The sequence below is a fragment of the Pleurodeles waltl genome, chromosome 6 (genome assembly GCF_031143425.1).
Source record: "Pleurodeles waltl isolate 20211129_DDA chromosome 6, aPleWal1.hap1.20221129, whole genome shotgun sequence".
In the NCBI taxonomy this organism is placed as follows: domain Eukaryota; kingdom Metazoa; phylum Chordata; class Amphibia; order Caudata; family Salamandridae; genus Pleurodeles; species Pleurodeles waltl.
The window spans coordinates 824,679,516-824,705,837 of record NC_090445.1 but is presented as its reverse complement, the minus strand read 5'-3'; the positions used below and the strand labels follow the sequence as shown (position 1 = coordinate 824,705,837).

Sequence of the window (26,322 nt, the reverse complement as noted above, 5' to 3'; positions counted from 1 at the left end):
GTGAGATGAAATAAAGTGGGAGCTCTGTAAAAGGGACATGTAAAATACATTTCTGTGATTCCCTTAGTGTGCCACCCAACCTGCATTTTGGTTTCTCTCTGAGATGTTACTGCATCCAAAATATAACACAACAACTGGCATACACCTGAAACTTGTTAGTCCTATTGGCTTTGTCAGTGGTTATCTGTTTAAGATAAATGAATAACAACAAAGATTTTTTTACAAATAATTAACACTGGAAATGTTTCAATTCTGAAATTGGGTTTCTATGAATTAAATATTATTGAGGCAGGTGGAAGGAGTATGCCCTTAAGTTCTGTGTGCTTTATGTTAGAAATGAATGCCCGTTTTCTCTGCACATTTCATCCAGCTGCATGTTTATTTTCAATCTCCTCTCTTTCCTCTTTAGCATCCGCTTTTCACTGTCACCAGAACGCACTTCCTTGCATCTCCCTCACTTTACCATCTCAAACATACACTGCACTCATACACATTTGAGCATTTTCCTTTTGCTTTCTAAATATTTTGACCTCTGCACAACCTTCGCACACATTTACACTGAATTTCAATTGTGGTTGGAATACATGACCATTGTTCTGGGTGCTCTGCAGAGGAGCCAACACACTCTTTGCCTTCAGCCTCAGCACCAAGGCTCTCAATCAAACCCCTCATAGACACCTGGCACAAGTCAAAGTATGCCCAATGCAAGAGTAATAAAATGCACAAAAAGAAATACAGAACCAGCTAACTCTCTTGGCGAATGCAATATTAAATAATATGTGAAAAAAAAGAGAGAAAAAAAATCACTGACGCACATTACCTTTACGTTTTTAACATTCATTGTTCACAAATCAATCCATGTTTTGGCATTAATGTTAAGGGCATGAAGATAGGTCAGATTTAACCCATAGAGCAGATAACTGACTTTCCAGTAAGCACATACTTCTTGCTTTGAGCTTGACTAAGATATATGGATAAACTTTGCAAGGGAAATCAGAACCCTGCTCGTCTTTTGGAACAATTTAGCGGAGGAACAAATACAGCAGCTCCACTTCTGAAGGCGCCAGCGATCTGCAGCCAGGGCCTGGGGTGTCAAAGTGGGATCTGGTGGGAGGGGTTAAGGTGACAAGAGGTCTCAGCACAATATAAATAACCCAAGATTAGCATTATAACACTTACCATTACCACGGACAACACACTAAACCAGACGTGCTTGCATTCACTGCTACTGTGTAACAAATTGGAAAGGGTGAGATCGATGCCTGTGAATGACAGATGCCTGCCCTCATGCAGGGAGTAAGTCTCTAACACCCGAAACCATAACACTAAAAGCATCAGTGGCCTGTAGTGGATACCCTCGTACACCACAATGGAAATGCAGGGCTTTAAAAAGCTAAGCTCTGCATCATGTGTCACACTGCAGAAAAGTAGATTTACTGCCTGTCTTCCGTCTTCTACTTCAAAGCAAGGCAGGGCAGGTAGTCCTGGAGAGACAGCCCAGAGTTAAATACATCGATTTGTTTAGACATACGATCATATCTCTAAACAAATGGATCTATTTAATATTATTTTAATGTTAATGTGCCCGAATTTCAGAGGGGGGCAGCCCCTTAGCCCTAAAGTAGAAACCGATCCTGATCAATATGGCGATATTACATTTTATACGCGCAGAGACAAGGCCATTGGTGCAAGTGATATGATGTCATGCTATGATTAATGGGAAATGCAGTTTATTTTTTAAAAGTATGTTTTGATTGGCTGCTGTTGATGTTGGTATTAATAAACAGCAAATAAGGAGAAGCATAAACCTTTCCTCCGAGTCCTTAACAGAACTGAAAATTCTTGACATTTTTTGTGTGCTGTCACTTCCCTGCACTAAACTCTGCAGCACGGCTGCCCACAACCCTGGTATTGGCACCAGTCACTGATCCTCACCAGGGCAGTCTCATCACGCTTGTGCCACTCTCACCTCCACAGTTAGGCTCTCCCCAGGGGACCTCTATATCTCCAGTATTGTTGCTTACATGTCAACATTTCAGAGCAGGCAAGTGGGATATTTTGAAAATAAAATCGGGTAAATTATTTGTTCTACTGACTGGTGAAACAGAGGCAATTTTAGCCGGAAGAAAGATAAAAAGACCATTTTTTGCCTTAAACATCGTGAGTCTCCCACCTGAATCAGGTCTGTTGGCATGTATGGCGTTGCAGGGTGGCAGCGCCCTGCAGGATTAGTTAGGATGATGGAAGGGCTGATACGGATTGCACCCGTCATGTTGGCTGCCTAGCCACACACCCCAGAACTTGTAATCTTGGTTATCCAATAATAACATCAGAATGGAAAAAAATCCCTTGCACGAAGACATACAATTAGAGGTCTCCTACTCTCCTCTGTGAAACAAGGATGTCATTGTATACTCTTCAGAGAAGAGTCATACACTCAGCGTTCACTCACACTGTACTGAAACAATTTTTAAGGCAGTGACATGCCAAATCAGTGGACACGTACTGTTAGAGCGCTCTACACTGCAGTGTGAGATAGTGGTCTTGGACATGGCACAAGATGGTACACTGCAGCAGGGAAGAGATGACGTCCTCTTTGTTACTTTAGTGCTGGGGAAGGTGCAGATCCTCTGGGATCTGATGGTCAGGAAAGAGGATGGCACTCAGTGGTCCCGTCTCTGCCATTTAGGACAGACCAAAAAACCCAGCCGTTGGGAGGTCGGGCTGTAAGCGGCAAACAGGCAGAAGTGGCAGTGGTGCAGTGTGCACACTTGTCGAGGTCCCCAGCGCGTCTATCGCACAGGTGTGAGCAGAAGGACCTTACAGAGTCAAAGAATGTAAATGTTCTGCAGAAGCAACTTCTGATACCTCTTCGCTAGATCAACATCTGGAGGGAATGGCAGGAGGGTGTACCTACCAGCTCTGAGACAGCCACAAAATGTAACAAAAGACTTTTGGTTGAGAGTGTGGAACAATATCAGGCAACATTGCAAGCTGTAAATGAGAACACAATTTACTCCCTCAGGGCGTCTGCACAAAGCACAGCTTGTGGTATGCAACAATTCAATTCAGATTCACACATCGTATTACCAAAATATTGGGTGTTGGCATCAAATATTTATGCTGGATAGCAACAGACCGAGGGTGGGTTCTGTCTATTCATAACAGCATTGTCAGATCGAGATTTTAGTGAGGCACGGGAGTCTTGCAGAGAGCACTGGTAAGCACCTGGAAATATGAAAGACACAGCTTATGACTGCTAGTAACTTTGTGCATATCTGGCCAGTTTTACCAATCCCAAAAACGACTAGACCAGCTCAGAGACTGCCGGCTTACAACAAACAGGGTCCTGCCAATATCAGAAGAAGCACACAGTGCTTGTGTCCAAACTTTGGTGTTCTGCACCAGGAGCTGAGAATCCCAAGAATCAGTGCTGGAATTGGAAATAACTTTACTCCCAGAACCCATAAATTGGGGGTTAAGGTTTGGCAACAAAAAGGGGGGTGAAGTCACAAGGTGCAGATTTTTGAAAAACAGTCTTACAGTCAAGGTATACATTTATTTTTTTTAAACTCTGCAACATAAAAATGTAATCGAGAAATATGACAGTAAATCTGGTCTGGCTTAATGGTGTGCAAAGGCTGCATTTAAAAATAGCTTGTTTGGTTAAGACACCTTCTGCAGAAAGCTTTTTGTGCTCCGTAAAATCTCCGGGGATAATAATGGTAAGATAACTCTGACAGTTAATGCACTTGCTGGACAGATCTGTGCTGTGTCTAGTCACAGCTTTGACTCATAATTTAGAACAGAGACGTGATGCATATCCAGCAAAGTATAGTGGGTAATATGTAGCTGACAGGTTTTATTTTTATGTAGAGAGGTAAGTGGGTTACTGCTTTTGACACCAAGATCCTTTTATTACTCATGGTTCATAAATTACAATACTACTGATATAGCACAGTGGGCTATGAATTGACTAACAAGCTCTGTGTCTCTAGTTCCCTCCAATGTATTGGTGTCTAGCTGTTAGGCTGTAGATAGCTCCTATAAGGAAGTCCCCTTGTCATCTTCGTGTTGTTGCTCTGAACAAAAGGCATACAACATGGGGGGCCCTGCTGAACTGTGTTGGAAAATTACACCAGGATAAATTTAGCATATTTCACTGGGGTCGGACAGATCCTCGCTTCAGCACAATAATAGTTGTGGAATCCAGAACCCAAGTGGATCCCCTTCTTTCCAGCACCGCCTTAGTGGGGACATGCAGCTACATATGCGCTGCTCTCATCTTCGACACACTCAGGGCAATAATTCTGACAAACACACTGTGTGCCTCCTACTGGGCTCTCAGACCCCAGTGCTAGCAAAATGAGATGGAGTCAACAAATGTGCCACCAATCATTCAAAATGCCAACGTGCACAATCAATCAATCAATCAATCAGTGAATTTATAAAGCGCGCTATGTACCCAACAGGGTTTCGAGGCGCTGGGGGGGGGGGTGCTGCTAGCGTTCGAAGAGCCATGTCTTGAGGAGTCTCCTGAAGGTGAGGAGGTCCTGGGTCTCTGGCGTAGTGAGGTGGGGAGAGAGTTCCAGGTCTTGGCGGCGAGGAAGGAGAAGGATCTGCCGCCAGAGGTCTTGCGCTGGATTCGGGGGACGATGGCGAGGGCGAGGTTGGCAGAGCGGAGTTGACGTGTGGGGACGTAGAAGTTGAGTCTGGTGTTCAGGTAGGTGGGTCCGGTGTTGTGTAGTGCCTTGTGTGCGTGGGTGAGGAGTTTGAAGGTGATCCTTTTATCCACAGGGAGCCAGTGGAGGTCCTTCAGGTGGGGGGAGATGTGACATCGGCGGGGTATGTCGAGGATCAGGCGGGCGGATGCGTTCTGGATGCGTTGGAGTCGTTTGATGTCTTTCGTTGGGATGCCTGTGTAGAGTGCGTTGCCGTAGTCAAGTCTGCTACTGACGAGGGCTTGAGTCACCGTCTTCCTGGTTCCTGTTGGAATCCACTTGAAGATCCTGCGGAGCATGCGGAGGGTGTTGAAACAAGAAGAGGAGACGGCGTTGATCTGTTTGGACATGGTGAGAGCAGAGTCGAGGACGAAGCCGAGGTTTCGTGCGTGGCTGGCTGGGGTGGGTGGGGGTCCGAGGGCGGTGGGCCACCAGGAGTCGTTCCAGGCCGAGGGGGTGCGTCCGAGGATGAGGACTTCCGTCTTGTCGGAGTTGAGCTTCAGGCGGCTGTTGCTCATCCACTCGCCGATGGATTTTAGTCCCTCGTGGAGGTTGGTTTTGGCGGTGAGCGGATCTTTGGTCAGGGAGAGGACGAGCTGGGTGTCGTCGGCTTAGGAGATGATGCTGAGGTTGTGATGACGGGCCAGTTGTGCGAGGGGGGCCATGTAGACGTTGAACAACGTTGGGCTAAGAGAGGAGCCTTGGGGGACGCCGCAGATGAGGTTGGTGGCTTTGGAGCGGAAGGGTGAGAGTCGGACTCTCTGGGTTCTGTCGGAGAGGAAGGATGAGATCCAGTTGAGGGCTTTGTCTTGGATGCCGGCTTCGTGGAGACGGGTTAGCAGGGTGCGGTGGCAGACTGTGTCGAAAGCGGCTGATAGGTCGAGGAGGATGAGGGCTGAGGTTTCGCCGTTGTCTGATGTCATCTGTGGCGGTGAGGAGTGCGGTCTCAGTGCTGTGGTTTGGTCTGAATCCAGATTGTGAGGGGTCTAGGATGGAGTTGTCTTCTAGGAAGTGGGCGAGTTGTGCGTTGACGATCTTCTCGATTACCTTTGCTGGAAAAGGGAGGAGAGAGATCGGTCGGAAGTTTTTGAGATCGTTGGGGTCAGCCTTGGGTTTCTTGAGGAGGGGTTGGATTTCTGCGTGCTTCCAGCTGTCCGGGAAGGTGGCGGTGTTGAAGGAGAGGTTGATGATCTTGCGGAGTTTGGGGGCGATGGTGGCGTCGGCTTTGTTGAATACGTGATGTGGGCACGGGTCCGTGGGAGAGCCTGAGTGGATGGAATTCATGGTTGTTAGGGTTTCGGCGTCGTCTACTTGGGTCCAGGTGGTGAGGCGGCAGGCGTGGGAGGAGTCGTCGGGGGTGGGGTCTGGCGGAGGTGCGGTGTTGAAGCTGTCGTGGATGGCTGCGATTTTCTGGTGGAAGAAGGTGGAGAGATCGTCGCAGAGTTTCTGGGAGGGAGGGACGTCGTTGACGTTGGCGTTAGGGTTGGAGAGTTCCTTCACGATGCAGAAGAGTTCTTTGCAGTCGTGGGCGTTGTTGTTGAGGCGTTCTGTGAAGTGGGCGCGCTTGGCGAGTCGGATCCGTTGGTGGTGTTCACGGTTGGCGTCCTTGAGGGTAGCAAGGTTGTCGGGTGTGCGCTCGAGGATCCATTTCTTCTTGAGTTTCTGGCAGGTGCGTTTGGAGGTGGTCAGTTCGTCTGTGAACCAGGCTGTTTTTTTCTTTTCTTGGTTGGCGGTGGGTTTCTTGAGTGGGGCTAAGGTGTTGGCGCAGTTGAGGATCCATTGATGGAGGTTGATGGCGGCGGTGCTCGGGTCGGTGGGTTCGGGTGGTGGGTATTTGGCGAGTGTGCTGGTTAGTTGGTCTTCGGTGACTTTTCCCCAGCGGCGGTGAGGCGGTAGAGGGATGCGGTGGTGTTCGGTGTTTTTCTTGAAGGTGAAGTGGACGCAGTGATGGTCGGTCCAGTGGAGTTCGGAGGTGTGGCTGAAAGAGATGTGGTTGCTTGAGGTGAAGAGTGGGTCAAGCATGTGTCTGGCGATGTGGGTGGGGGTGTTGACCAGTTGACGGAGTCCGAGGTTGAGGAGGTTGGTGGTCAGTGATGCGGTGTTGGCGTCGTTGTTGTTTTCCAGGTGGAAGTTTAGATCTCCCAGGAGGATGTAGTCTGGAGAGGCGAGGGCGTGGGTGCTTGCGAGGTCGGAGACGGTGTCGCTGAAGGGGGCTCTTGGTCCTGGAGGGCGGTATATGAGGGTTCCTCTGAGGGTAGTGTCGGGGTCCGTGTGAATCTGGAAGTGGAGGTGTTCGCCTGTCTTGAGGGTGTCGTCCGTGTGGGTGTGGATCTTGAGGGTAGATTTGTGGGCGATGGCTATCCCTCCGCCGATTCCGTTGGTGCGGTCTCTTCTGGTGATCTTGTATCCGTCAGGTATGGCAATGGCGATGTCAGGGGCCGAAGAGTCGTTCCACCAGGTTTCGGTCAGGAAGGCCACGTCTGGGGCGGTGGTGTCGAGCAAGTCCCAGAGCTCGATGGCGTGTTTTCGTGCGGAGCGTGTGTTGAGGAGGATGCAGTGCAGGTGGTTTGTGTTGGTTGTTGCTGGCTTCGTTGTTCTGTTGCAGGAGAAGTTGCAGGTGCGGCAGGAAAAAGGTCCTTTGGTGTTCTTCGGGGTGGCCAGGAAGCACTCTGTGGAGGGGCCAGGGTTGAGGGCGAGGAGTTCGCGGGCCGAGTATCGGAGGCAGGAGTTGCGGGGGACGTGAGGACCAGGGGGGACGGGCGCAGACGGGCTTGCCTCTGGCGCGCCCGCTGCGCGGCTGCGCAGCGCCAGCCATTAAGAAGGGAGGGGGGAGGGAGGAGCAGCTGGGAGGCGGGAGGGAGCGGCGAATGGGGGCGCGAGGGGGGCGGGGCCGCAGGGAGGCAGCTGGGTCAGATGTTGGCATCAGCACAATGTGCAGGATGAGACCTGCAGTTCCTACAGTGCTTGTGGTGGAAGTGCGATGTGTGTTTAATACGATTTTAAAAAGTATGTTCCGGTAGAAAGATGAACTAGGGCAAATAATGCTGTGTTACGCTGGCTATATTGTTACTGCCTCAAGCAGCAGGGTGAAGAAGATGAAACTGTCTCTTCAGCAAACAGAATTAAAGCATCATGATCGGTTGGCCACATCAACTGGTTTTAACAGCAGTCATATAAAGTGTGGGGAAACCCTCCATGAGACAAAAGACCCATACAAGCACTCTTTCTCGGAATCTACTTATGCTCACTCAAATGCTGTGCTCACAGCAATCAACATGTGGGTGAAGCCAACGCCCCTGTCTCAGTATTGCTTCCTAGAGTTCTTTTTATGCTGATCCCATAGGATCTAGGACAGATACGCTGTCAAGCCATGCCTAAAATTAAGGATAAGCACAAAACACACGTGGACTTCTTTACAACAGAGCTTCTTAATCTCAAGACTTCTGTGAATCCCCCCTGAATCACTACTGTAAGCCGTGGACTCCTGTCTAAGTCATCTTTACCATTTTAACCTAAAACAAAACAAAAAATATTGAACAAGTATACATTACACAAATTATTAAATATTGTATTGACATCGCAAACAAAATATACAAAAATCTAAATTTCAACTGGAGGGCTGGATCTTTTCAAAATGTTCTATTTCTCAAAGACTAAGTGATATATTGGGCAATAGCACATCACTTTGCTTTTTTTGCTTCTAATGCATGCTCTTTTTTTGTAAACACATCCTAGTTGTTCACTTGTGACCAACAACTCTCCATATTAGATTATGTTCTCTGTACTTGTGATGCTCCCATGTATTAAAATAAGGATGCCAACTTAACTTTTAGCCTCCATTATCAAAGCCCTTCACATTTAGAGAGCATTTTAAATTTTGCAGTTTTCAAGTTTGATTTTCAAAGTATATATGGTTTATATATCTGTTAAATGCATTTAATTTCAAAACGAATCCCCTGAATAGGCGAAGCGTAGCCCCAGGTGTCCAGGGACCCCATGTTAAGAACTGCTGCTTTACACTGACAAGCAATATTGTTTTTCCTCTTTTCCTCTTCTATCCATAATTATTTGTACTTGTTTGAGAGATTTTTATACTCTGACCCAAACCTCGGAGATCATCGTGGTGCCTTTTTCTGCTCTTTTGGTAGTTCTGAGCTACAGAGGAACAATATTCTCATATGGGAGCGTGTTTTGTTGTAAGTGTTTCCTGAGAGGTTTGCCAGCCATCAAGCACCCTTACATTTTGGAATAATAGAATGCCACATTTGTCTACTTTCGATCTGTGGAATGTATGGATGCCCTAGGGAGAAGTGTGGACTTCTGAGAAAGTAAGGCTGACTAGAGAGGGAGGAGAAACATATATACGAAGACAGAATCTAGTCACTGTTAAATTCTAAATTTACATCCCAATAGACGTTGCATTGGTACCCTGCAAACATGGCTACTAGTAAAACGTGATTATGTAACCACAGAGTTTCCGGAGTAAATATAAATTTACCCCACAGGCCACAAAATCCCTCCACTGCTTCATAATATTTCATTTTAACAAACAAAAACACGTTTATCTAGCTTAAACGGATCATTGGTTATTCAAATTGCCGCCTAAAGGGTGATGTTTGACCAGGCACTTGTGCAGATAATATAAACATATCCATTAGATGGGCATGTGAACAGATTTTGTCTACAACGGGAAACAAAAATCATCACTACTTACAAATATGTTGCATACCTTTTTAAGGTCCTATGTCTTAAATAGCGAAGTATCTCTTATGGGGAGACACATACACTATAAACATGAAAACGTAGTACACTGTTCAGCGGAGCTGTCTTATAATGGAAGGAGGTGCGACACAATTTTCCATATCTTGCTGTGTAATTCAATCTGCCACACCATATGATTGCCTTGCCAGGCCAACCATACACTGCATCCCGACCCCCGCTACATAATTCCAGCAGCCCCGTACAGAAAGTTAATTAGCAACTTATTGTCATACAAACCAATTCAAATGTGTATCTTGCATATTAAGCAGTTATTAGTGCTTGTTCCCTCTGAATAATAAAGTCGTTCACGAATCTGGGTGTGGCTCTTGGGCACTGCTGCAGCCGAGGGGACGCTGACTCTCTGCAAGAGCCTCCCCTTGGGTAGCCCAACCTACAAACAGACAAAGAGCCCATATGAAGTGAGCAATAATGCACTTAGCCGTCTCCATAAAACCCCACCTTCGGTGCAACGGTGGGCCAGCCTTCCAAGAAAGAACTGCAAATAAACCGTCAAACGTAGCAGTACGTGCTCGCTAGGTGACTATACCTTCATTCTTCTCTTAGATCATCTCTTCCTACAGGATCAGAACTCTGACACACCTAGAATAATTTGCAATGAAAGTGACTGTTTCTTGTTAGTCCACCATTCATATCCCAGTTGTAATCGAGGCTCCCCAAAGCGGAACAGTACAGCAGCGCCCTGCTTCCTCCAGCCCTCTTTACTTGTTGGAGTTTATCGGGAGCTCGATTTAGTGTGCTTCACAGGGCTGCAACCTGACAGCATTTCAACATTCAACAGACCGTCTGCCACATGTCGACGAGACCGCCTGGACTGTTTGCCACATGTCGACGAGATTGGCTGGCCTGAAAGTCACATTTTAACGACACTTCCCGGTCTGTGTGTCATATTTTGAAGAGACTGCCAGGTCTGTGTGTCATAGTTTGACGAGATTACCAGAACTGTGTGTCATATTTTGACACATAGGTCTATGTGGCACATCCTAAGGTAACGCCCATTCTTTAGGTCTTCTCAGGGTCACATCTTGAAGATAATGCCTAGTCTGCGTGTCCTATGTTGACCACTCTTTGTGTCCCCTCGAGGATGCACAGTCTTGACGGGAACATCTTTTCAGCCTGTTTTGGGGATTTGTGAGGGTCAGTCAAGTCGTTCCTGTGGTTCGCAGGAGTTAGTTACCCGGTTGAATCCCGGGCTGCATACTCGGTGCCTCTGTGACACTGCATTCATTTTGGCTGATGCCTGAAGGACAGCAGACCCCGCAATCCACACGGTGCCACCGCCTGACCCACGATATTGACTCCCCTCTCACCGTGAGGAGCCAATATCACACGGTGGCAGGGAAAACGAGCTGAAAACCATTGTGAACTGTGATTTTAAACTTGTTTTCGGAGGCTTTTAACTGCCGATGTTCATTAATGGGTTTGAAAAACACACAAGGACATAAGGGCATAAGGCAGCAGCCCCAGGAAGCCTTTTTTTTTTTTTTTAAGAGGAGGGGGGTTGGGGGCAAAAGTGGCTTTTAGGTGCTTTTGAGCACAAGGCCAGGCCTCCTTCAAGGCCCCACCCCCCTCCTCACACTGAGATTTTTGGTGAAGTTAGCAGGTCTGGGAAAGTCCCCTCTCTCACTTCAATAAGAAGAGACACACATATGCCTTTTGGATCTTTCACCCTATTTTCAGAGCACCTCAAATCGTCTTGGATCTTTCACCCTTTTTTCAGCGCACCTCAAATTGTATTTTTTGACAATTTGATCTTACTGGTAATTAAACATTATTCTAAGTAGAACATTCAAAGAAACACAGGGGTAAATGTTTCATAGATGTCACTCCTGGTCCTTGCGCGTGCGCATTAAACACACGCGCGCACTTACACACCCAGCGCGCCCACTGGGAACCGCACGCCCATTTAAGCTAGTTTTTCTAAGCACAGCCAACTGTAACCAATTATTATATTTATATACACATGCTAGTACACCTACAACCCAGTAAGCAGTGGGGACATCGTGTTGGACTCAACCGGACCTGCATGTTTATCTGTCACAAATCCAACATAAATCAAAACATCGGTGGACAGTGTAAAGCGCCGACACCCACCATGAAATCTGTACTGCGTGAACACACTTCCTTCCACAATTAATAACCCATACACAGCCACAGTCCTGCCCCGACGTAGCGGCTTTTATTGAAAAATGGGACACTAGTCGAAATACGCCATTTCCCAAATACATTCCTTAAATTACATAGCGGATTTAATTATAATCGAAATGTGGCTCGCATCCGGAGCAAAATGTGCCAAAAATGCCCGAAACAAATAAGCTAGTAGGAAGGTGTCATAAGTATCCTAAAAAAAACGGAAAAGGAGACCAAAGAACCTAAAACAAAACAACAATGTCCCAGATAAATCAGTTCTGAAAATAATGTGGGATTTGACAATAATGTAAACTGGAGAACAATGGAATTCAACATAAAATAGACTGGTGAGTAGGGTCACTGTATAAGCAGTTTTCATTTTGTAAAGAGGGCGTCTCTGTCTGGGGCAACGTTGCTTTTACTTTTCACTTGTAGGTGGAACATTGGTTTACCAACCCAGGCCACGGTGAACTGCTGCCGCTAAAATAAGGACACAAAGTAAAAATAAGTAAATACATCAATTATATGTAACGTATACCTTGAAAATTGCATGATCGTGCGTACTGGGAGAATGTTAGTGTTGTCGCAATTAATACAGGGCATAAAGGGCACGCAGGCGAGATCTCTCTTTATAGCTTAGGTTTCCTTTCCCTGGTCCTATAAGGTGCAGAATAGTAACATGTCGGGACCGAAAAATGGTCTCGGAGATTAGTGCAGTGCCCAGGGAACAGCCCGTGTTGCAGCTGTGGGTTTGCCCTCTGTCACCGTCTTGAAAAAGAAAACAGGCAGGTTGGAAAAGCTTCCCGAGATGTGTCTGGGATGAAAAAGGGGTTGGAATTAAGAGGCGTTCTGACATCAGCACTGCGGCAAAGAGTGCAGAGGCAGCACCTCCCCTCGAGCCCCCACACAGCAGCACAAAAAGCGCTTGCAAGGGCTGGGCAGAGCCGGAGATTGTAGCTGCAGACACCTGGTGGGGAAGAGTGGCTGCGTAACCCGGGCTGGGAAACACTGAGAGCAGAGACCTGACAAGGAAGGTGTGGCCGCAGAGTCCTACCCTGGAGAGAGTGGATGCAGACCTGTCTTGAAGAGACTAATCACAGAGACCTGCCCTGAAAAAGGGTCTGGCTGCAGAGACCTATCATAAAAAGGAGTGACTGCAGAGACCTTCCTAGTAGAGAGTGGTTGTAGACACCTGCCTTGAAGAAGAGAGCTGCATAGACTTGTGTCGAACAGAGTTGCTGCAGATCCCTCTTTGGAGAGACCAGCTTTAGAGATCTGCCTAGAAGAGAGTGGCTGCAGACATCTGACTGTGAAAGAGGAGCTGCCGGTCCATTCCTGGAAGAGACTAGCTGAAGACCCAATCTTGGAAGAGTGGACGCAGTTAAGGAGATTACCGTAGGCACCTAGCATAGAGGGTAGTAACAGGGACCTACCTCGAAGAGAGTGACTGAAGACATTACCTTGGGAGAGTGGCTGCAGATACCTCACCTCGACAAGTGGCTGTAGACATCTCCTGACAGTGTCCTACAGACCCCCGGCTACCCCTCCACTGAATTGACCTACTTATCTCCTCGCCCAGTGTACAAGAGGCAGGTGCAGGCTGCTGTGGCCCCCACTTCTATCTCCACAATGAGTTTCAGCTCCGACCACTACCTCTCCTCCTCCTACAGGAAGGTCTTCGGGGACTCCTCCCGCATCTCAGCCCCACGCTACGGGGGCAGCGCCGTCCGGACCCCCACCATCTCCTCGGGTAGCTTCCGACCCGCCCAGTCTCGCAGCAATGTCTCCTCGCTGGCCTCCTACCGGCGCTCGGGCTCCAGCCGGGGCCTGGGCGGCGGCGCAGACACCGTGGACCTCTCGCAGGCCTCAACGGCCAGCAGCGAGCTCAAGATCATCCGCACCAACGAGAAGGAGCAGCTGCAGGGCCTGAACGACCGCTTCGCCATGTTCATCGAGAAGGTGCACAGCCTGGAGCAGCAGAACCGGCTGCTGGAAGCCGAGCTGGGCGCCCTGCGCCAGCGGCAGGCCGAGCCCTCGCGGCTGGGCCAGCTGTACGCCCAGGAGCTGAAGGAGCTGCGGGCCCAGCTCGAGGAGCTCTCCTCGGACAAGGCCCGCGCGCTGCTGGAGCGCGACAACATGGAGGACGAGCTGCTGCGGCTGCGCGAGAAGTGCGACGACGAGGCCCGCGCGCGCGAGGAGACCGAGCAGGCCCTGAAGGCCCACCGCAAGGACGTGGACGACGCCACCCTGGCCCGCCTGGACCTGGAGAAGAGGGTGGAGTCGCTGCTCGACGAGATCTCCTTCCTGCGGCGGGCGCACGAGGAGGAGGTGGCCGAGCTGCTGGTCGCGCTGCAGGCCGCGCAGGTGTCGGTGGAGATGGAGGTGGCCAAGCCCGACCTGACCTCGGCGCTCAAGGACATCCGCTGCCAGTACGAGTCGCTGGCCGCCAAGAACCTGCAGTCGGCCGAGGAGTGGTACAAGTCCAAGTACGTCAACCTGAGCGAGCAGGCCTCCCGCAGCAGCGAGGCCATCCGCGCCAGCCGCGAGGAGCTCAACGAGTACCGACGCCAGCTGCAGGCCCGCACCATCGAGATCGAGAGCCTGCGGGGCACCAACGAGTCCCTGGAGAGGCAGATGCGGGAGATGGAGGAGCGGCACGGCGCCGACGTGGCCGGGCTGCAGGTACATGGGCCCTGGGAGTCAGGTGTGCCTGTAGTGGGGAATAAGTGTGCCCCCTTTTATGTTTGTTCAACCACTGAAACATTAATCTTTCAGGCCAACCATCCCACTAGTCCCTAGTGTCTTCGGACACAGGGATAGAGTGATATTGGTGGACTGAGTGGTTTAGCCTCATTAACATCATTTGAGTTTTCGTTCCATTGAATCTCTGAGGTAGGGATTCCACTAATGGGTTACAAGTTGATCGGTCCCTTTTATGCTTGCCTGTTCAACTCCTCATGATCCGTCTATCGTATTTCAGTATTTTTGCATAACAACCGATTTTCGGGAGCAAGCAAACAACTGATTATCAGGCAAGTCAGTGACACAGTAAGTGAGAAAGTTCGTATCGGTAGGGGCTATGGTTCCGAGTGGATCATAATTAGGGATGCTGACGGAAAGGTACTAGAACTAGGGGTGTTCTGGTGTGTACAGGGGTGAGTCCCTCCCTAGAGGCATCCCTGGGAAACAGGAGTGGCACAGTGCTAGCGTCCCTGCTTACTGTAAAGTGATTTTTACGCCACTGGTGAACCATGATGCAGTTTAGACAGGCGTGCTACCTTTTTTTTGGTAACCTTCCCTTCCCTTGTTACAATAAATCTGTAGCTTAGTTCTTGTGTATTGTGGAAATCTGCTTGTGCAGCTGTTGTACCAGAGGGGTAAATGTGATTCATACTTTGCACAACTTCATATTATTTTATATGGACCAGTTGGTGGTACCAACAATGTATGTTTTGTCGCTGGCAATGAGGGTGCTCCAAATATGGGTGCTTCAAGTTTTGTATTTGGATAGGTGGGGCCATAGGGATGACTGCAATGAAGAGTATGAAGGTAGTCTATAGTTCAGAATAAGGGTACTAGAGGGACCACTGTTTAGGAGAAGGTGGTGAGTAGTGTTGAGAGTGATAGCGTTAGGGGTTTAGGTGACTATACTCAGTTCTGAGGGCTGCCTTAGAGGTGCTCTTTCCAAGTTGTAGGAACTAGAATGGCTTTTGTGGAGTCGGTAGTTGCAGCAGCTGCTAGCTGAAGAATTGGAACCAGGGCATGTTGATGATCTGTTTCACAGGATTTGAGTATATTCTGTTGGCTGTAGTCCAGCATAATTAAAAATGAGGAATGTGGAGGCTTGAGGGAGCTGACACGCCTCCAATTCCGTTTGAGGTACCCCTGGGCACCCTTTCGTGCTTGAAATGCGTCCTTCCTCCCAAGGGTCTACGCCGTGTTTGGAGAGCGAAGTAGGAGCTAAAACACCAAGTTGTGGCATATACAATACCTTCAGAAGATAAGCCAACCCATCTTTGTTCATTATCCAATCTAACCCACATCTTTTACTTGGAGTTTGATGCTGTCTAAATGACAAAGCCTCTCTTACAATAATATTCATTAATTGTAACACAAACCCGAAGCATTTTACACAGAACATCATAACATATAAGTTACTACGCAACCACACTCAGAGGGATCAAAAACACATCCGAGTCAGTATATCTAAACTATTAAACAGACCCTTACAATTGTGCCCCTAGAGTTTTGGCACTGGCTGAAGGCTGCTGCAGCGGCTTCCCAGCCATACCTGCCTGTGCTGCTGCGGTGTGTATGCGTGTGGTACACCCAGTCTCCTATCTGGTCCGCCCAGTGCCTTTTTTTTAAGCTTCATGTGCCGCTGATTTGCCTGCTGTCATCAGTGTGGATCTATTGCCCCCTTCCCGCCCTCCTTCACACTGCGGCATCACTTATTATTTAAAGGAAGTCAGAACACGCCCTTGGCGACTCTGGTGCCCTCCTGACAAAGGAATGAATACTAATACGAATGGCGAGTTGGCGACGCCACTTTGCGCTGATGCACGGGAGCTCAGTCGCTGTCCAAGGTGCTGAATATCAGCTCGCGACAGAGACGATCTGTCTGAAAATGATGAATTTCCGCGCAGCGGCTGGCGAGGCATAAAATGTAAAAAAAAAAACCACAATTTTAAGCAGTTAGAAATGGTTCATATTATAGGTTCCATGTTTATAGTCTGAAAAGAAGACAGCCCTTTGTCGTAGAGTCAGAGGAAATGGAGTATAGTGGCGGAATTACTGACGTTGGAACCCGGTTTCAGTACTTAACCAAAATAGCGTTTGGTTCTGTGGTAATCACTATATGTCCAAATCCATCAACATTGTAAAATGTGTAAGGTCACAGACATAATTGTGCATACCGCTGCCCCAGTTATATGTCTTTTCCCGTTGTATTCTGTTCTTAGTCTGATCTCAACTAGACCCTTAGACCCCCGACACTCAGGATCAACGCGCTCTCCACAGAGCCTCTGCTCCTCGGTGCCTGGCTCAGGCTCCATCAGAAGAAGTGCAGATTTCGGCACATGACGACCCGATTACAAACCCCGACTCCAGGTGTCATTCTTGCCAGATTACTTTATTTACCTGAACCCGAGTCCCCATAAGTGCTTGTATCGGAAGCACGGTGCGTGCTACGGACGCACTTTCATTCCAGTTATCCATAAGTTGTTTTGTTCTGGAACTAGATTAAGCTTTTACTAATATAAAGAATTTAGGCTTGATCTGTGTAAAAAAGATAAACGCCTGAAATATCCGGATTAAACCCCCCAAACTGATGAACCTAGATCGTGTGCCTGAGCCCCTTCCCTGGGCCAGGAGGCACACACACGGGCCTGCCACCCCGATGCAGAGACGTGACAGCGCCTGATCCCTGTTCAAGAAGACTCGCAGCATTATTATTCCCTGTAATCTTCTTACTCGCCGCCCCAGTAATGCCCTGCAAGGAGAGGCGGTGGCATCCACTAAGGGGTATTTAAGTATTACAGGACCCGCAGATCGACGGGTGCATCATAGGAATTCAAACTCTTCCAGATGTACTCGGGACCGCGTAATCTAACGTGGATTTGTGCTTGTAATATGATTAGCACAGCGCTGATTTAATGCCTGAAATCCACGAGTAAAAAAGCAATCTTCTCACCAGACCTTATCTGAAATCTTCTGTAAAGCCTTGTAGGTGTGTTTCTTACAGATAACCACTCGCAGCTTTCTTTCTGTTCTGTGTGAATCGCGGAAAACCATTATCAATTTATTTTAGTTTGATTTTATCACATACATGTTTTCACGAAATATTACCAAAAATCAGGCTCCAGATACATTGCATAATGTACCTTTCTGGGATCCAACCGAGCCCGGTCTCTGTCCAAAAGCAATTTAAGGTAAGATGTCACTAAACAGAGGTTGTGGTATTTCGTCTGCAGCAACGAGAGTGAACGATATAATAAAGAGACAGTAGGTTGTGTGAGTGAAACGTTTATTTGAGGAGTAAACATGAAATCCCGTTTGATGTTCGTAGAACTTTGTTTATTGGGACAGTGGGTGAGTAAGCACAATTCCTCAGGGGCAGAATACTAAACACATGCAGTATCTCCGGTTTACACCAGCGATTCCCACCTTATTTACAAGGTTTGTCACTGGGTCAGATCGGGAGGCGCAGAGAGCATGGCTCAGACCGAGTCAAGGAATTCTGGAAGACTCTGGAATGATCTGCAGACGCACCAGTGCATGTCTTTTCCAAAACTGTTGGACGTCTGGTGCAAATATTTAAAAAACCCACAGGGATCTCTAAAGGTAAAATGTATGCATCTGTCCCCACCTAGAAAGAGAACAGGTATGTTGGAAGAAATTTGGGGCCATATGTATCCATTTTCCCAATAGCGATTACCTAATTGCGATTTTTTGCTAATCACAATTGGGTAATCGCTATTTGAATGTATGAAACTCCAAGTGTTTCATTTTGCGATTCCCAACAGCTCGCAAATCAACCTACCTCATTAAGGGCCACATGTAAGAAACTCCGAGATTGCGACTCGGAAATTGCGAGTCAGTCCGACTCGCAATTTCCAAGTCGCAATCCCGTCTGCAGAACGGTGTCTCAGACACCGTCTGCGACTCGCTATGGGGTCGCAAAGATATTCATGAGGTGGGTCGCATTTTGCGACCCCATAGCGAGTCCCTGCACTCACAGGGATGGTGGCCTGCTGAAGTCAGCAGACCTCCATGTCTGTGACTGCTTTTTAAATATAGCAGTTTTTTTTTTCATTTTGCAGCCCGTTTTCCTTAAAGGAAAACGAGTTGCAAAATGAAAAAAATACCTAAACCATTTGGTTTCGTTTTTTCAGAGTAGGCAGTGGTCCATAGGACCACTGCCTGCTCTGAAAAAATATTTTTGTCGACATTCACAAAGGGGAAGGGGTCCCCTGGGGACCCCTTCCCTTTTGCGAATGAGTTACCACTAGTGTGACACTGGTGGTAACTGCGAGTTGCTTTGCGACCGCATTCGCGGTCACAAAGCAATTCTGAATTGTGATGCGAGTCGCAAATAGGAAGGGGGCACCCCTTCCTATTTGCGAGTCCCATTCCCAAATTGCGAGTCGGTACCGACTCGCAATTTGGGAATGAGAATCGCGTTAGGCTGTTTGCATGGCGCAAACTGCGATTTTGGGGTGCCCTTGACACGCCCCTTCCTAATACCAAATCGGTATGTAGTCACAATTTGCGATTCGGTAACAAGATACTGAATCGCAAATTGGCATTCATACATACCAAAATGCATTTTTGCAGTTGTAAACGATTGAAAAAAAGCATGCTACATCTGGCCCTTGGAGTGGTTAAGTGGGCTCTTGGTAGAAGCCCACTTCCAAAGACATATGCTTGACACCAATGTTGTACATTATTTATATATTCTTAATAATGATATTGAGGGTGTATATTGATTGTATTTACACTTGCAATCATCTCTTTGTGAGCTCCTTTAGGAAGCTTTCATTCAGTGGGAATCATGGGTTGTGGTCTCATACATGCCATGTTCACCCAAAGCAGAAAATGAAAGAAGCATTTGGTTATATTTGAATACAGTAGCAGAGTTGCAGTAACACGTCTGCCCATCTAGTGGTAGACTTGCATTATGGGTAATCTGGCACTGTCAGAAAGGCTGCTTGAAAGGACCATTGAGTGGTCTTTTTTAGGTCTCATCTACTAGACAGCGCATCACTCTGTTGCAAGATTTGTTAGATTACGGTGAGGTCATAGAGCCTACCCTTTGCTAACCACTGGTTGGTGTTAGTGTCACTCTCGTCTGCTTGCTTATTTGTCAGATTATGTGAGCTTTTCTTTTTCTTTTGTTTGTCCTTCTCTTGGAGCATGGACACATTACTTGGTTCCTTCGACTGCTCGTTTTTCAAGCACTATTTTCTTTTTGTTTAAGCACATCACAAGAGTGCATGTGTTTTCAGCTGTCTGCCTCTTATACTTCTCTTCCCCTTTTCATACACTTCATGTTCCTTTCTCCACGTTGCTCTCTGTCACCCATTTTCTTTTCTCCCACCTGCACACTCCATGTTGCTGCCACCCCCACCCTTGCCCTCCATGTTGCTTTTGCCCCCCGATCTCCCGTTTTGCATCTGTCTGTCATCCCCTGTGCTGCTTTCCCCACCCGATCCCTGTGTTGCTTCCACACCAGTGTTGCTTCTGCCCTCCCAAGTTGTTTCTCCAAACCACTTTAAAAGCACAAAAAAGTTCTAGTGCGTCTTTTTTTTCTTTTTAGTCAAAGATTCAGCTTGGATCGATAACTAAGTAAAAGCGACTGCGTCACTTTCTAGGTGCAGATATGAGTGATACACGCTTCTGCAATATTACACAGGTGGCCGCGTTTTATACTCTTTAGCCATGCTGGGCACCATCGGGGATGCTGTGCAGCTTGGCTATAAACACTGGCAAAGCTAGAGTTTCGAAGGTGAGAACTATAGGCTTTGCCAATGCTTGTTTTTGATGCCACCAGGGCCCACGGAACCAAGAAAGAAAGCCCACGCATTGGTACCTTCAATCTGGCATATGTGGCAGTGCCAGACTGCGTAAAAGGCCCGTCCAACACTATACCCATCAGTCTGCGTGCCTATTTACGGCGTAGTCTCTATGTCTCAGTTTTCATACTACTGCCTGTGTCGGCCTCTCTTTCTGTTTATTGAGCAGTCTGTGTCACATTTTCCATGCCACTGCCTGCCTCTGTCTTTCTGCCGTTCTGTCTATTGAACAATCTTTGTATCTCAGTTTCTATGTCCTTGCCTGTCCCAGGCTCACTTTTTGTTTATTGAGCACACACTGTCTGCCAGTTTCCATGCCACTGTCTTTCTGTCTATTGAGCCGTCTGTATGTCTCCGTTTCCATGCTACTGCCTTTTTTGACCTGTCTATTGATAAGTTCCTCACTCTTGGATTTCACACTGTCTGTCTCAGTCTCTGTCTTTGCCTTAATGTAGTATTTCCTTTTTCATATAACCGGCCTGTTCTTTGAGCAGTTTCGTCTCCATCGCTCCCTATTGCTGTTATTCTCATTCTCTTTTTCAACGCCTCAATGTAACATTAACCAACTTTTTCTATACTGCAATTGTCTGTCAGGACGTATCTATGCCTCGGTCATTTTCATATCGCTGTCCCACAACCCTATATCTTCATTTGGAACCTGTCCGTTCATCAAGCCTCGCTTTCTCAGTTACTCAGCAGATTGCTGTCTGTCTCGGTCTCTCTCTGCCTCAACCTACTACGTACTTGTCTTTTTATATTTTGTTTGTTGATAGCAAGTGTCTATTCCGTTCACGTTTCAGGTATCTCTCTGTCTCTGCCAGTTTATTTTGACTCGATGCAGAATCCAGCCCAGTTTATATCGTCTATTTGTAAATCAACCAATCCACATATTTCTGTCCCGCTATCCGTCTACGTCTCTTTCTGTGCCTTAACGCCTCGCTACCCCCCCCAGCCCCCCCTCCCCACCCTCCTATACGTTTTCCGCGCCTCCAAGCCGTCTATGTTTGGACTCACGGGCTAGTGCTAAAACGGTGCAAATTGCTTTGGCAGGATAAATAACATTAATAGTTGAATGCAAATGGAACTCCCGTTTTCAGCCGGGCCGTCACCGCTGTGTTCTACTTGTCGGAGACTATCCTGGCAAACAAACCCACGTGCAAGAGGTACGTCATGTGCAGAGGGGCACAGATACCACTTGTGTGTGTTATCTCGCATTATTTTTCACCCAGATTTATATCGGGTTCAGACAAAACTGCTATCCAAATGCAGGTGTTATATTCGCACCTAATTGTAAATAATTATCTGCATGCCCGTACTTCGGCCACACCTTCATTTCTCTTTGTAAGGCGGTTTTGCACTTCTGTATGTTTAGCACTTCAGACACTACACAAATGTTGTTCGGAATACGTGGAATAAACTAATACTTCAGCCCCCCCAAACTCCAAGCTGTCTATATACACATAGTAATCGATTGAAGAGGAGAAATCCTGCCAGGCTCGTCAGACGTTTTTATGTGGCCTTGGTCAAGAAAGTCGTGAAGCGGGGGCCAAATGGACACTCTTCGTTCATGCCAAGAGCCACAAGCGTCAGACTTTAAAGATGAAAAAATGTCTTGAGGGAAACGGAAACGGAAGTTGTCAGCTTCCGCACCTGTCTCCATCCAGTAGTACGCCCGCGTTAGCTGCCCCCTCATTAACAGAAGGGGCGGGGGGGAGGGGGGTCTAATCCTATAAATCATTCTGCAGCAAGACTGCAAGCCTTCGGAACAACCCCCTGTTCCTTCACGGTGAAACGCCCCTGGATGTTGCCCCTTGCTCACATCACTTAGCGAGGCACAGGAGAGCTCTTGTGTGCGCCACTCTCCCTCAGTCCATATCGGGAGCAGTGGGGCGTGAAAAACAGCATTGGATAAATTCCAAGGTGTTCCAGCAAAGCAGTCAGTCAAGGCCTCCCTTCTCTCCCCCCATGCACACTGTACACACGGTTGTAATTTCGTGCCTTTGGCGCTTTTCACGGCTGTGAGACAGCCTTATGGAAATCCATCTGTTAGTTTTCTGATGGGTGCTGCAATGTCTTCTAGACTTATCTACTAACAGCCAGGTGGTGTTTAGGACTATGCGTATGCATGTATATTCACAGAAGGGTTTTAATACATGCCAATGTCTATTATTGATATTTTGCACACTGCTGCTCTGGATATTTCCACTTCTAACATACGCCCGCTTTGACAAATATGATGACTCAGAGACGAGATGTCATTTGCGAAGGTTCATACAGTGTGTTCGAGAAGGCAGCTGGAGTGCCCTACTCGACCACAACGAGGATATAACCTGGGAGTTGTGGTTCTGCAGTTGAAAATTCAGCAACTAGACTCCAGCCTTACTCGTCATAAGATTTACTTCCAAAAGTAACATCCAAACTATGAAAGAAAAAGGGACCCTTTTCATAATAGTTATGATATATCCCCCCACACTTGTCACGGCCAGCCTTGACAATTTTCTTGAATTATCTTTACATCTACAAACTGGCAAGATTATACTGGTAATAGGCAAATTCAACATGTGGGTGGAAGGATCCCTACATAAGGCAGTGGATGAATTAGGGGATTACGTCAGTGCTGTATACGTCATGGTCCTGTACATGTAGATGGCTGTACACTAAACCTGATGTACTGTTTATAATCTAACTTGTACTGCTTCGTCTGAGGTTAGACCACTAACTGGGTTATTTAATCTCTGTACGTGAAATGCAATCCAAACAGCAAGCCACCAGTTTTCTGAAAAATCAGACTGCTCAAGGGAGAAGACAAGACAGAGTTTCAAACCTCATGGCAGAAAAAAAACATATAATGTAACACAAATGCGAGGAGAACTTGGATATCCTTTATTGCAAGACATCTATACACTCAACTGTGCTGCTTCTTTTAAGAGAAATGAAGTGAAAGCCTAGAATCCGGGATCTAACAAGTGGTACAACACTCGCAGATCTAATGAGGTTTTAGGAAGGTAGAGCACAATGTTAATTATCAGTGTCTAAGGAAGATTTGGCCTGATGCAAAATACACAGAAAATACAAAGCTGTCAAGAGAGTAAAAAGATTCCACGTTTGGAATATGTGGGTAGGGCTACTAGTCTTGCAAGAGAAGTCTCCAGTATCTTTTTCAAACTGACCAATCTGCAGTACAGTAAGAAGTATGAGGCCAGAGAACTGTGTTTCAGAAATTACAACCTCGTTGACAAAACTAAAAGACTGACCACCAATGTCCGACCTATGGCTTTGCCAATGCTTCTTTATTTTCATGTTTCCCATAATCTTGTTGAAACAGGTTACACTGATTTTCCGTTATTAATATTTTCTGGAAATACTAGCTTGCATCAACACACTGTACTAAATGGTTCTTCAAAGAAATGGTACCTAAAATTTCACAATAGTTTAGCAACGCATTTTTTTCATAATTACATTTTTTGTGAACATTTGATTTTGAAAGCAAAATAAAGCTTCTGCAAATATTTGCATCCAATCAGAAAGCATTCTGGGGGTTTTATACATAGCCTCATATTCTTAAACTTTACAAACATGTGTACACATTTTTTTTTTTACTGGAACCACTGCCAGTAGTGCAGTCCAAGCTTACAACATTTATTTAGAGCGCTCACCCTAGTAATAAAGGCTTTGTGTTAATGAACCATCAATACAAATTGGAAGAGCATTAACATGTAGACACAAATAACATATAGACACAAATAATACCTCAACTGCAGATAGTTCCACTTCTTGCTTCACAATGTGACACAGTAAACTGGCAGCCAAAAGGTTTTTACTATAGCGGATTGGGCCTTCTAGTCCCAAGGACAAAACTAACTTGAAATTTTTTCGTCCTTGACCCCAAACAATATGTCCTGGGCCTCAGGCTATAGGAATTCTACATCCCTGGAAAAAAGAGTGGCCAGGAAGGAGGAAATTGGAGGGGCGGAGCGACACAAGGTTAAGCTACCCTGTAGTGTTTCATCACCCATCCCATTGCCAGCAGCCAGTTCCTGGACATTAAAGTGGTAATGCCTGCCAGAGAGAGCTACAAGCGTAATGGATTAAAATCCACTAAAAAAACAAAACATTAACATTTTTCAATACATCACAATACTGTAACCATTTTGGAGTCATACCAGTGAGTACCCCCTTCACTGCATTTTGCAATATGGGGGACACATTCACATCCTATGAGTGTGATGCTGATACTTCAGCCCTTCCAAGGTTGGGGACCACTATGCCACTTCATACAGACCAGCCTTCAAGGGAGCCCTATACCTGTCCCTGTATTATGCAGACTTTCTGTGTCAGACCTCCAACTTTTTCTACCAATGGTGGCTGGAAGCCATAAGCCCAGTTACGCAAATAGTCCTGGGTCCCAATTGTTGCATCCAGGGACATCTCCATTGTTGTGGATTCAAAGGCATCCAAAAATCTGACTCCATGTTCCTTTCTTCTGCCTATGTTATGGTATCCTTCGCATGGCACAGGAATGGCGCCCATGTTCATGATAATATATAATTATTTATTTCCATTTAGATTTATTACACAAAAAATAAAAGTATGTGGCTGTTTTGGAAACAAAATATGTATTGCCCCTTCTTGCCCCACATTGAATGCCCCTGTTCAGAGCTCTAAAGTTACCCACGCCCATATTTGGGTAGCTCTTCCAGATCAGGAATGTTCGGTGAATGCCGAGACTTGTAGTTCTGGTTTATAATGAGTCTATAAATCCTAGATTGCAGTGGGAAGAAACCTGCACTACACAAGGTACTGAAGTCTGAAACTGGTGATCCTAGAGCTGTACTTATTGTCCATTTGTATACAAACTGTGGCATTGCTAGAGGACAGAAAATAAAGACTGTAATGCCATTCACATAGAATATCCCAAGAGGCCTAGGTGGGTGTTGTAGAGCTGAGAAAAAAATTAGGCATAGACCACTTTAAGCTGAAATATGTTAATATGCGACAAATATATCTTCCACATTATCAGACAACATACAAAGGACGAGCATGCCTGACAATGCTGTAAGTTTTTGGAAAACATATTTATAATTCCATGCTTTACCATCACAAGGGGAAGAGGACAACAAGAGATTGCTAGATAACACAACTTAACAGAACAAATAAACTATTATGTTGCTAATCACCTGTAAGGGTATCCAGGTGCTGAGAACAATGCTGATGTAAGGGGCAAAGTTAAACAGCCAGGTCTTAAGGCCTTTCCTGAATTCAGGAGAGAGAATTCTTCTGTAGTTGAAGGGGGAGGTCGTTTCAGAATTTTGCCTGCATATTGCCTCCTGTGCCTCCTCCCACAATAAACAAAAATAAAAGGTCTGATGTGGCAATTACTGGCTGCGTGTAGTGAAGCAAAGGAGTCAGGAAAACTGTGCACTTCTCTTTATTAAGCAACTTCCCTGGATACCAGCATACAGAAACGTATCACTGTAACTTACAGTGCTATATCTCATTCTGCATCAGAACATTCTATGTGTCACATAAATACTCAGAACACACTATCCTTCCAATTCTACATTCTCTATGACATATACAGATTCTACTTACTAAAAAAATCAGTACACATCTTTCCCCTTTAATAAATAATATAGCTTAAGATAAAATCTTAACCATGAAATAATATATTTGTAAAAACTAAAAGTATATTATTTATATAGTTTATAAAAAGAAAACAATTCTAAAAATAAAAAGTTCAAAAAATTCTAAAAATTAACTGTAATAACTCTAAAATAACAAGAAGCACAAAGCTTTAAAACATCGTGTTCAAAATTAACCTTATGTGTCACATATGTAAACTACTAGAATCTTAGGTTTCTTAATTATTCTTCCAAAAGTCTCTATTATTTTTTCCCTTTATGACATTTGTGGTTTATATTTTCAGTGACATTTTCAATTTCACTTACTTCCCAATATGTGTCTTCATTCATCTCATTACTGTTGTTATGTTGGGAAACTTCCAGGCGTGTCTTTATTCACCACATTCTTCTTCTTGTCATTCAGTGAATCTTCACATGCTATATTTCTTTGCACACAATAATGATTAGCGTGTATCCATCAGTATGTGTTTTTCAAGT

General features: G+C 46.3%; 1 protein-coding gene across 1 annotated transcript in view; it reads left to right on the top strand.

Annotated features, from left to right (window-relative positions):
- The first annotated feature begins 10,029 nt into the window (after positions 1-10,029).
- Positions 10,030-26,322, top strand: part of INA (internexin neuronal intermediate filament protein alpha) — a 32,232-nt gene continuing 15,939 nt past the window's right edge. Inside the window, exon 1 of the mRNA XM_069239482.1 lies at positions 10,030-14,312. Within this exon, the coding sequence (XP_069095583.1) occupies positions 13,260-14,312 (1,053 nt within the window). The 5' untranslated portion in view covers positions 10,030-13,259. The remainder of the gene's footprint in view (positions 14,313-26,322) is intronic.